This window comes from Labrus mixtus, chromosome 14 (assembly GCF_963584025.1).
Source record: "Labrus mixtus chromosome 14, fLabMix1.1, whole genome shotgun sequence".
Taxonomy (NCBI): Eukaryota; Metazoa; Chordata; class Actinopteri; order Labriformes; family Labridae; genus Labrus; species Labrus mixtus.
Genome location: NC_083625.1, coordinates 26612675 through 26625169, shown reverse-complemented (window position 1 = coordinate 26625169; position 12495 = coordinate 26612675). Strand labels below are relative to the sequence as shown.

The 12495-nt window shown below is 40.4% G+C and overlaps 1 protein-coding gene and 1 long non-coding RNA gene across 2 annotated transcripts in view; one reads left to right on the top strand and one right to left on the bottom strand.

Moving 5' to 3' along the window:
- Positions 1-12495, bottom strand: part of igsf9bb (immunoglobulin superfamily, member 9Bb) — a 120022-nt gene that overhangs the window by 47823 nt on the left and 59704 nt on the right. Inside the window, exons 5-6 of the mRNA XM_061056040.1 lie at positions 9202-9319; positions 2177-2318 (exon numbers count right to left, since the gene is read on the bottom strand). Coding sequence (XP_060912023.1) covers positions 2177-2318; positions 9202-9319 — 260 coding nt within the window. The remainder of the gene's footprint in view (positions 1-2176; positions 2319-9201; positions 9320-12495) is intronic.
- The window catches only part of LOC132988575 (uncharacterized), a 116235-nt gene that overhangs the window by 77614 nt on the left and 26126 nt on the right, over positions 1-12495 (top strand). The gene's annotated exons all lie outside the window — the stretch shown is intronic.

Below are 12495 nucleotides of genomic sequence, written 5' to 3'. Positions count from 1 at the left end.
GTATGGGAATATTTACAGATGCACATACAGTATATGTTGTCACTGATGTATAATGCAAGTCTTCAATGACTATGACAACATTAAGTCTGCCTAGCGACATATTTTCTTGCCCTTTCTTGCTCATATTCCCAGTGGACGTGTAGCTCTGACTCTCATACAAGTGATGTTCTGCACAGTTTGATTCATGATTCATAGCAGAGTGATTGGTAGCAGAGGAGCTGTAGGTCTTCAGGCTTCAAAGGTAGCAGGAAAACTCAGGGGAAAAAAACGTTATACCCCCTAGTACAAAATAATCAGACTACTTCAGTGTGAGGTTGTTTGATTTTTTTTATATATCGATACCAGAAATAAATTTGTCAGATTCAGAGATTTCTAGCTTGTAAAACCTCTTATGCAACACCCAGATTTTGTTGGAATAAAAGTAGAGGATCAGGGGGATCTTGGTAAATGCTTGACTTAGCTTCACGCACAGTGGCTGCTGATTTTTTCAGCAGCACATCCATACTCCAAACTCCCTATTTTCTTATCCAAAAGGTGCTTCACTATTGTGATATCTGGGGTGTGTGACAGTGTAGATGTCTGAAGGATTGCACAAAAGTCACACCACTGTTTCAAGACAGAATTTAAATGCAGTATCATTTATTTTCTTGGTGTTTTTTTATATCCACTAATGACATAAAGTCTGGCATTTTCAGGCTGACAGAACATAATTATACCTTTCATGTTGTCAGTCTGTAAAACCTTAGAGGCGCTGTGCATGATTTGCAGCCCCAAAGACTCCTTTTTTTTTTTTTTTTATCTCTTACTGGCGTCAGCAAGAACCATAATTTCAGCCTCTGCCTGACAGGGATTGTTTCAGCTGCTGTCTCATAAAGGAAAACCACCATACAAGCCCTCTTCTGATTGGCCAGCTCTTTCAAAGCCTTCTGGTGGGCATAATGCTGCAGGGCTACCAGGGGTGGGCTGCTCTCCAGTGAGAACAGAGAACAGAAGAGAACAGAAGAGAACAGAGAGCCAATGCAAACAGCTTTACCGGCTAACGTAGCTGCTTGAAGCCGGCCAGTGAAATTCTCAGTTTTCATATCGGTGATCTATCGCTTGATTTGCAGGACGAGCTGCTTAGCACACTCTGCAGACTTCCCGGGATTACTCCAACATACACTTACGATCATGATCCAACGTTTCGTGTGGGTATCCAGCTTTGTAACAATAAAGGTGAGTTTAAAATTGGGGTCAGCATAATAGGTCAACTTTAACCAATCATGTGCACTTAAATTACTTTATGTGTTAACTCTCCGTGCAACCAATATAACAAATATAAAAGCAAACTCTTTCTTTTGGTCTCTTGTGGTGAACTTTAAGGAAATACATTTTCATGTTTCATCTTAAACATTTTACCAACAAACCATTTATTTAAGCAAAATATCAGCTGGGAAATGCATTGATTGAAATATAATTTTGAATATCATCGTTTGCCTCCACAAAGGGCAAATATAAAAAATGGGACACCCACAGTATATATTATATGTGTTTTTACAAAGACCACCTCTGATAATATGTCAGCCTTGAACTGGTCAAAGCAATAAAAAGGACAAAAGATGTCCTTTTGTCCAGCCGTGTTGCACGTAAACACAGAGCTGAGTCCTTCTTTGGCTTCTTTGACTCCTTTACAGACGGTGCACTGAAGCAGACGTTGACGCAATGTGAAGCTTGTGAATGTGCATCATAAACCTAACTTCACTTCAAGCTTTGGTGGCTGAGGGGCATTTTTATGGGTGAGCAGAACGGACAAGTGCATTGCTTCTGTCTGAACAGCTGCCAAGCATCAGTGGAAATGTCAGCGCTCATGGCAACAGAGGAGAGATGTGCAGGCTGACTGACATTTCTGGAGGTCTTTTGTACAAAATGAGCGACAAGCTTTCCCATTATAATGTTTTTTTGTTTGTTTTTTACAAACTTCTTGTGAAACCGTCTTAATTTAATAAAAATGCTTCTATATGACCTACAAAAGCAAACCATAATTCTTTCTTTTTGTATTTCATTTTGACTCATTGTTATCTTTCACTCTGGAGTAGTAATCCAGCTCAAAAAAACACCATCACAACACAGGACTCTTTACAGTGCCAGGTGGACAGTGGGAACAGACAGACAGTAATGAACCCAATCATAACTTTACTTCTTGAAGAAGACGTTGTCCTCCTCCCAGAACCAGGTGTAGGTCAGGTTTCGAGGGTAGGCCTCCGCCTGGCAGGTGAAGAAGGCGTCCTGCGAAATGTTCACTGTGATGTTCTCTGGTGGTGAAACGATGAACGGAGGGCCTGGTGGACACAAACACAGGGACAGTCTTTAAAAAGCATGAATGGTAAAAATGGTAAATTGACTCGAGCTTTAAAGCACTCTTCTAGTCTTCAGAACTCAAAGTGCTTTTACCCCGCATGTCACACCTACACATTCACAAACTGATGTCAGATGTTGCTACTGTATGTAAAGTGACGATCAGAAGTAACTACCACTCATACACATTTATACCCCACAGACGCAGAGGGAGAAACTTGGGGTTAAGTGTCTTGCCCAAGGACACATCGGACATGTGGCTGCAGGAGCTGGGGATCAAACCCCCAACCTTCCGGTTGAGAGGAGATTGATTCTACCAACTAATCCACAGCCTGTGCAGCTCAGGCCAAGACATGTTCAGGACAAATATTGATTCTTTAATGGGCCAGAGCAAGTGAAATAATGTGTTCCAGTTTAAACTACTGAGCATAAATGATTGAGTTATTCACTGAAGGAAAATGGGTCATTGTCACGATCATCAGAAACTCTCAGTTGGAAATTCCCACTCCACCACGTCACACCAGCATCAGACACAACACAGGAATTAGTGGACGCACTGGCCAGAGGTCATGTTATGTTGGCTACACAGACACAGAGGGATTAACACCGCATTCTTCCATTGTATGTGGATGGAAGTGTCATGGCCGACCCCAGAGCCATATCTCATACTTATTCTGCACTTAGTAAAGGATTATGAGAATTTATGAGTGATCCTCGCTGGGCCAGATGGATCATCCTTCTTGCACGCAAAGATATATTTGCGCTATGATACTTGAATCGTAGTCACTTCCCAGCACTGACAAAAACTGTATTCTCTCTAACCGACATGAGTCTGATCTGGGGAGCTAGAAAACTGTAAATTCTGACATCCCCTACTTTCAGACTATCAGCACACATTGTACAGTTGAGCTTATGAGAGCACCTCTCAACACTGGAGAGTGATATTGTGTCCAGCAATAACACCAAATATAGAATATGCTAAAAAGAAGTACAGATAGGGCCACTGTGTGAGGAAAATCTAATTTGAAGATGTTTAGTTCTGCAGATATAATCAGGGTGAAAAGACAAAGACATATTAACATTGTCACGGTTGTAGAAAAACGAAGAGGTGGACCCATTGGCAGAAACTCCAAAGTAAATGTATTTTAACACTAAAGACAAAACAAAAGCTTACTATCCAACTGTCCAAACTGAAAAATCACTGACGTAGACTAACCAACAATTACCATACAATAATCTGACACAAAAGGGAAGAAACACAGAGACTTAATAGACACAGGGGTTATCAAACACAGGTGAAGACAATCACACTGGAGGGAAACACACAGAGGCAGGATAAAACACAACAAACACTACACACTGACCCAAACACCAGGGAAGAATGAGAACTAAAACAAGATAAATACATCTAAACTCTGAAAAACAAAACTACAACAGACCAAATCATGACAAACATGTTGAAACGATTTCAAACTAAAAAAAAAGGCACATCATATGTATGAGACAGCTGTGTGTGAGAGAAAAAAAATCTTCACTCAGACTTATTTGCATTAATGTACTTGGGTACATTTTCCTGAGGTCTAGCATCCAAACATTGCAAACACATTTATGACAGTCAACGGGGCTGGGAAGAACTTTCTCAAACCAAGCACCATTTCTTACTAACAGTTCAAATGGTATGGGTTTTAAAGTCCAATCACAGATACTGTATGGAAAGCTAAAACTAGGTTTGAGAGATGTAGTGGATGATAGCATTACACCGTGTCTTAACAAAACGAGTGTTAGATATCGCGTCACACACTCGCTGTTCACACTGCATCCAATTCTCTTCTATGACTCCAGATCCCTTGCCTACAGTGTAACATCTAGTGCATTTGTATTGAAGGTGTACGAACAGATGTGTGGTGCTTGTTTTGACTAGCTGTTGACTCAAATCACAACACTGAGGTTTTTCTCCAGTGTTGGATATTATTAATACACAGGTATCTCCACTTTGTAAAACAAGCTAACATGTTGTGTTGAGTGGGAAAGTGTCAGTGCCTTGTAGAGCCCCCTCCTTCCTCGTGCCTCGTCTGTCTACGCAAGCGACAGCAAAGAAAATAGAAACGGGGCGACACTCCAATAGGAAACAATTGAATCAAGCTGTTTTTGTCGCTGATGCTCGTTCACGTCGCGTGCTGTTACGACAGGCTGTTAGATGACATACAACCAATAAGTGGAGAAAAATAGCAATGAAGCATGGAAGAGTTCACACCTCAATCCAGGTGGAGTCAATGCTCTTAACCATTTGCTAACTGCTATTTAACAACACATGAAAGAAGAAGAATATAAAACTCCATCATGTGCAGTGGTACTGATCAATAAGGTGTTTATATATTAATACCATGTGCAATACTAGTCATACCTTCACTGTCATGTACTGTAATGCTTTATTATCATGTACCATTATGTTTGGTATCATGATATCTTACATTCATTATCTGCTGCAATTAAGATGTTTTACTTCCTCTCCACTGCTGTCCATGTAACTTCAATGTCTTTCTACTCAGCTAACTTACTTTACTTATCAGACTTCCATTGATACTATATTTCAGACAACGTTGTTTTGCATTAAATTAACACACTTTACATTTTACAATACACCTAATGTTTCTACATTTTCCTTTTATTCTTTATATTGTATTAAGTCTCTTTTATCTAATCACTAGAAAACAATAATCAATAGTAAGCTTAAGAGATGAGAATGTATGTTAAATGGACTTGCGCTTGTACAGCCATCAGAAGTAATTAATCCCATTCTTACACATACATACGACGCCACTGAAGCAGCAGGAGCAATGCGGGGTTAAGTGTTTTGCCCAAGGACACATCGGACATGTTGCAGGAGCTGGGAATCGAACCTCCAACCCTCCGGTTTAGAGACGACCGACTCCACCCACTGAGCAACAGCCGCCCCATGATGTGTCTGATTGTTGTTCAATAATATAATGAAGGAAGGAATAGGATCTAAAAAAAAATATTTTACATGTGCATGCTCTGTCAAAGTTATAATTTGTATCCAGAGGAAACTAAGTGTGAAGCGTACATTTGTAGATTAATTATAACATGTGAAACTGCATTTATAAGAGATTTATTCACACAGTAATAACCTTCAAACTGTTCAGACACACACACACACACACACACACACACACACACACACACACACACACACACACACACAGACACACACACACACACACACACACACAGACACACACACACACACACACACACACACACACACACACACACACACACAGTGATAGACAGACACACACAGACCCATGCACACACACACACACACACACACACACACACACACACACACACACGCACACACACACACACACACACACACACACACACACACACACACACACACACACACCTAGCTGAGATGAGCCAGTGTTGCAGCTATAAATTGCTCGTCCCATATGTTAGTCCTGATCCTTTAACAGGCAGCACCTCCATCTGCCCGCCCCTCTGCAGGACAACCAGGACCAGGCCAGTGCCCAATGACTGGGCTGATGCTGTGTGTGTGTGTGTGTGTGTGTGTGTGTGTGTGTGTGTGTGTGTGTGTGTGTGTGTGTGTGTGTGTGTGTGTGTGTGTGTGTGTGTGTGTGTCTGTCTGTGTGTGTGTCTGTGTTTGTGTGTTTCTGTGCCAACCCGCCCCATTTGGAAGCAGCTGAGTGCTGGAGATTTGTTGGCACTGTGGTCTCTTAGCTGATCTGCAGCTCAGTGGCTTTCCAGGAGGGCTTCTATTAATCCGTCTCTCCCGTAAATTATACAGGACGGGTCAAACACGCGCTCAGCTCTGGCTTTGTTCTCAGTCACTGAAGGAAATATGTGATCTATAGAAAATATGTTTACTGTCAGTTCTATGATCAATGAAATCTAGAACAACAAACATATGAATCCCTGAAACTTGTTTCATCCAGCACTGATTCCAACAAGCTGTTACAAATTTCATTTGGCTAACTTGCAACAGTTTGGAGCTTTTTATTTGCCCATGCATTTAGCACAAAACACAAAGTACAGCTGAGGCGGATGGAAATGTCAGGAGTTTTGAAGGCGTTTGGTCATAAAAACAGAGTATTAGACACATTTATAAAGGTCACGACAAAGAAACTGCCAGAGACAGGAATGTCTGCATCACAGCTTTTTTTCAGCAATTTAGCCAACAGTCAAGACTTTCACTCAAAATCTAAAATGTCATGCTTATTGAGATGATTTGTCTTTTGCCTCATGTTGTATGTTTACTGATGTTGTATGTTCATAACTGATGTTACATGATGATGTATGAAGTACTACATGTGCTAACAACCTGGCTACAGGTATACATGTTTGCATAATCATATTCAAATGGCTCAAAAATAATCAGAGCAAACTTGTTTTTTTTCATACTATAATAATCCCTGAGGGGAAATCTGGTTTACACTCTGTTATTGAGAGAAATGCTTCTCACACTTATAGGCCTGAATCACACACATGCACAAACAGGAGCTGTGGACATGAATTAGTGGAGAGATGTCAGAGTGGGGGCTGCTACACAGAGAGAGCACCAGAGCTGTAGAGGCTTCGGTGCTTTGCTGAGGGGAACATCAGCGGTGCTCTGATCATGCCCGGGCACCTCTCCAGCTAAAAGACCAACTTCCACATTTTGTCAGCACCAGGACTTGAACCCGGGAACCTCCGGTACACAACCCAAGTCCTTACAGACTGAGCTACTGCTGCCCCCTTGTTTTATGACTTACACAAACTTCAGGTTCTAAAGAATTTAGAGATGAGAACATTTTGGAAATACTGAAAGAAATCACATCAATGCCAGCAAAAAAATAATTAAATAAGTAGGCGATCTCTTTTAAATTCTGCTTAAGGGTCAAAGATAAACAAAGTAAGAAGTAAGAACATCTGTTGAGTTAAGACATGTTCTGCTTCATTAAAAAAAAAAGAAGGATAAAAATGTTCTCTGTTTTACATCAGCAAATATTTGGAAAGAACATGACTGACTTTTTACTCTTTTCAATCCATGAAAATATTTCATTCATTACTTTTTATGTTTTATTGACTTAAATAACTTTCTTTACTCAGGCTGAATAGGACTGACTGGCATGAGAAAAAACACCAGAGAATGCATGTGGACGATAATCTTACAGAGCTGAGGATATAGAATACATCGTCTAAGGCCATGAGTGTAAGCAGTTTGTTTCAGGTGTTTTGATATATAACAGAACTGTTGAGGTTGAAGAACAAGCGACTGAGTGTCAATAGAGTAAAGAAGAACTTCACAGATCATCCTCAGATATGTTTTAAAAAGTCTAAATCTTCCATTTTGAATTAGGATGTCTAACTAGTGTGTTATTTCAAATACAAAACGACCACTATTTGTTAAGAAGTATTGATAAAAAGTTTAACATTTCTTTCCTTTTCCCTGATTAAAAAAAACAAACCTGAATGTCCACAAGGACGACAGGAATCAATCTAGTGAAAATGTTTGTGTTAAGCCTCCGCTCGGTTCAGACGAGGTCACAACCACTCAGCCGTGTTCATCTGGGGAAGCAATCTTTAAATTAGATGACCTGAAATGTCATGTTTTCTGCTTTATCATTTATCCTCTTTGCGGAGGCGTATCGGCTCTCTACACACACACACACACACACACACACACACACACACACACACACACACACACACACACACACACACCCACACACAGTTGATCCTGTGTTTCCTTTCATTTCTGAGTAAACCAATTAGTGACGTTGGGCATCGATGTGTGCATGATGTGGCAAATTGTAGACAATAAATAATTCATTTGCTAAATGTGTGTTTAGTTTGTGGCTGAGCGTGAACGGATACAGACGGATCGTTAGAGAGGCTGACATTTCATTCAGAGCTGCACAGCAAATATCACATCCTCCCATTCTTTTTCTCTCCAATAAAAAAAATAAACTGCTCAGATGTTTGAATACAAGGGTTCAGCTCCATTTGGTCTTAAATGATCCTGTTGTCACATGCAGAATTTAGTCGTCCTGATATTGATTTCAGTGTAGACTTCTCCAGCTCCATGTGTGCTGCTGCAGCAAACACATTTTAAACTCTACACAGACTGCTGGCATTACACGGGACGTGGCAGCATGAGGGATCAGCGCACTAATATTCAAGGCTGTAGAATCTTGTAGGGATGGAAGGTCATTTTCCAGCAACTACTGAATTGTCCCTTGTAGTAATTTGGATTAAAAATTTTAAAAAAGATGACAAATGACAAAACTGACGTCAGCTGCTGCAGGCTGCAGAGTGGTACACATACAGATAAACCAGAGAGTTATGAACATGTACATCACGCCTCATGACCAAACCATAATAAAAAAATTCAGTTCTGCATTTTTGTCCTCATGTGCAATGCTATGCAATCAGTGTCAATATTGGTGAACTCAAACTGTATCCCCATGTACTGTACGGTACTGTAAACTGATATTCCTTCTGCCCTCACATCTTACTTTTCAGTGGATGATTTGACTTAATTACCACCTTAAAAAAACAACTCAGCATGTGTGGTTGTGATAGAAAAGCTCTGACCCGCAGCGAGACAGAGCCCCTTGTTGTAAATGTTTTTCACCTACACATACTGCTGATGAACTGATAAATAAAAAGGTAAAACCTCTTAACTAGCACTGATACAAGTCACTGAGGCAGAGAGACAAAACAGGTGAGAGTTCATAAACCAGAGAGTGGATTCCCTTGGTTGAACAGTTTTTAACAGTTATAACTCGGGGGTTTCTAGTTCTTGGAGATGTCAGGGATCTTTCCGGCACATGTTCCTACCTTGTACTAGGAGCCGTGTGGTGTGAATAGCCTCTCCCTGTGGGCTGAAGGCTCGACACATGTAGGCCCCCCGATCCTCCCTTGTGATGGATAGCACCGTCAGACTCCCATCAGACACCTGAACACACACAGAAACATTTCATTCACATCTGTTTTTGAGTGAACTGCTGTGATAAAACCCTCTAAATACTTAGTGTATAAGCAAACACGGAGTCGCCCTGTGAGTACACGTTAGTGCAATCAAAACCCAAAGCTTAATAAAATAATACTCAATATAATTAAATAACCACAATAACAACCAAGCAATTTACGATCTCCATCCATTATTGTCATTTTTATGCTGGCAGCACCTATTTGCAAAATATCACCAAATTATTTTAGCATGTTCAGTGCTCTGCGTCTTAAGCACAAAAACTTTTTTTTGCTCTCAGGTCTTTAAAATCAGAAACAGTTCAACTTTTTGGAACTGTCTTGCGATATTTCCTTGAATAAAAGTGAATATTGAGCACACGGAGCAATTAAAAAAAAAGACCTTAATGTCACTATAGGGGGGAGCGGAAGTGCCGCAAGTATACTTTCATGGGCGGCAGTAGCTCAGTCTGTAGGGACTTGGTTTGGGAATCGGACGGTCGCCGGTTCAAGTCCCGGCACGGACCAAGTCCGGAAATTGGCCTGGTAGCTGGAGAGGTGCCTGAGCACTGCCAAACCCCAAAACTGCTCTGGAGTGCTCGCTGTGGGCAGCCCCCTCACTCTGAGACCTCTCCATTAGTGCATGTCCACAGGATCCTGTTTGTGCATGTTGGCCTATGTTTGTGTAGCATGTTTACTAGACAGAGTGTAAAACTGAATTTCCCCTCTCAGGATTAATAAAGGATAAATTAACTAAACTTAACTGTACCGTGCCCGAGCATGATTGCTGGTCTGCATTCACATTACTAACATCGTTCTGTACCCAAGTACACTTGCGTATGAATAAACATAGTCTGTACAGCAGGTGGCAGTATGCATATGGTTGGTTTGTAAATCCACCAAAAAGCAGAAAGAAGAAGTAACCATGGAAACCACTCGCTGGTTGAGTCCTTGTTTGAGAGGTTGCGTTCACATCCCCCGCTGACCGTACTCGAGTACACATGAATTGTGCCTGAGACCACCACTTCAAGCAGACCAGGGCACAGTACCTGTTTGTGTTCACACTTGTCAAATGAACCGGACTATGGGGTCAAGTGTACTCGAATCAAGGCCCTGGCCCCCAGTGTGAAACCACCGTAAGAGAAGGTGAGACGCGTTCTGACATTGAGGTTGTGTTCGCTGCCAGCACAAAAGAAAAGGTTGTTAGTGGACCCAGATCCTTTAGTTGAAAAAAGGACTGTTATTTCATCAGCCCAATTCTTTTGCATTGACAGGAGATCCTTGTGCCAGGTGTAACAGGAAGAATTACAATTAAATTGAAAACATTATGAAACCCATGTATGGTGTGTCATACACCTTGAACCATTTCGCTCGTGAGGTGACAGAGCTAACCAGTGACCACCAGGCAGCCCCTTCTTTTCCACTACTAACCAAATTCAAGCAAAGTCCACCACAAACCTTTCACATAGAAGACGTGTGTGCAACAATATAATGAACCTTCAGTTAGTCAGCTCTCACAGTGGCTCACATTTCTATGGAAATATATAATATAGTCTTTTGACTTGTGTAAAGCTGCTGCTTGCCAATGGAGCAAATTTAGAACAATAACTCTGCCATGAACAAAGCTCAGTCATTTAAATAATTGATCTCATGTGGGGGAGTCATTTCCATTCCTGTATGCAGGACACAGCGGTGGATGCCGTACTGCACACACCATCTGAACAAATAAGGATTTATTATTGAACACAAATTCTCAACCCGACTCTTTCATAGCGAGTGTTAAAGGTGTCGAGATTAAGATGAGAGAGGAAGCTGTAAGTATGTTTTATTCTAGGATTTGCTTCATATACAGTAAGAAACATTTAAAGGTTAATCCTACAGGGGCGCTGGATAGCCAAGCGGTTATGTTGTACGCCCCATGTACAGAGGCTATAGTCCTCATCACAGCAACCGTGGGTTCAAATCCGACCTCATAGTAGTGGTGAGTTTGTGCATCGTCTCTTCATGGTGAAGGGAATCTGCTGTGGCTCAGATCTGATTTATGACACCTCAAAGTGTATTATAAATATATATATTTGAACTCCATGTTCATATTTCTGTAATGAAAAAATACAATTTACTAGACAGGCCAAATGTTTAAGCCTATAGAGTTTAGAGTTTGAGGGACAGTATTTAGGAAAGCAATGCTTGTGATTAGTTATTCATGTTGAGTTCACTGCCTTAAGTTAAGTCTGATCTATATTAATAAATTCTACAGATGAAACTGAATCAGCAGGCACAGGATTTTGGGTTTTAGAAGTGTTCTGGCTTCTGTTAGTAGTCCGTGGAGTATTGTCCACTAATGCTTCAGAGGTTGTAAACAGGAAGAAATCAAAAAGGGCAGACTTACTTTAAAAAGATTAACTCAATGTTCTCTTCCAGTATTTGGAATGGCAAAAAAAAGCGAGAATTGATATTACAAGATTATTTCTTGACCGAGATAAAGGGGGATTGGGTCTTCCAAATTTAGAAAAATATTATTTTGCCATAAACTCAAGATACCCTTTAAAATGGGCTTACAATCACAATACAGAAACAACACTTTGGGAAGACAGAAACGAGAACAATGCTCGCTAGTAAACCCAAAATATCACTGCAATCAACGAGGTTCAATCCAAAGCATTGTAAAAAAAAAATCCATTATCCAGTAATCCAATTCTCCTGTGAAGTGGCAAAATTCTTGCATAACCAATTAAAATTTAATGGTCATAATTCACTCAATACCCCACTGTGGAATAATACGGTTTCATGATGAAAAATAAACCTTTAGATAATGAAGTGTGGGAACAAAAAGGGGTTTCCTGTCTTTCACACATTTTTGCAGAAGGTGTTATGATGTCCGTTGAACAAATAAAATTCAACTTGAACAACAAAGACCTCTGGCTCTATTTACAGATCAGATCACTACTAAAAACATTTCTTGGAGTGTATTAATCTTCCTGAAATAACTTATATAGAAAATAAATCAATAACAATAATGAAAAATAAAAGAAAATAGGCAGTAACATTTATAACATTTTATAATAAGATTTTAAATGTGTTATGATTAACCGTCAAAGTTGACCATCTTTACTCCTTTCTTTCTCTTACCTCTGTTTTCTTTGTAAATGACCATATATTATGCTA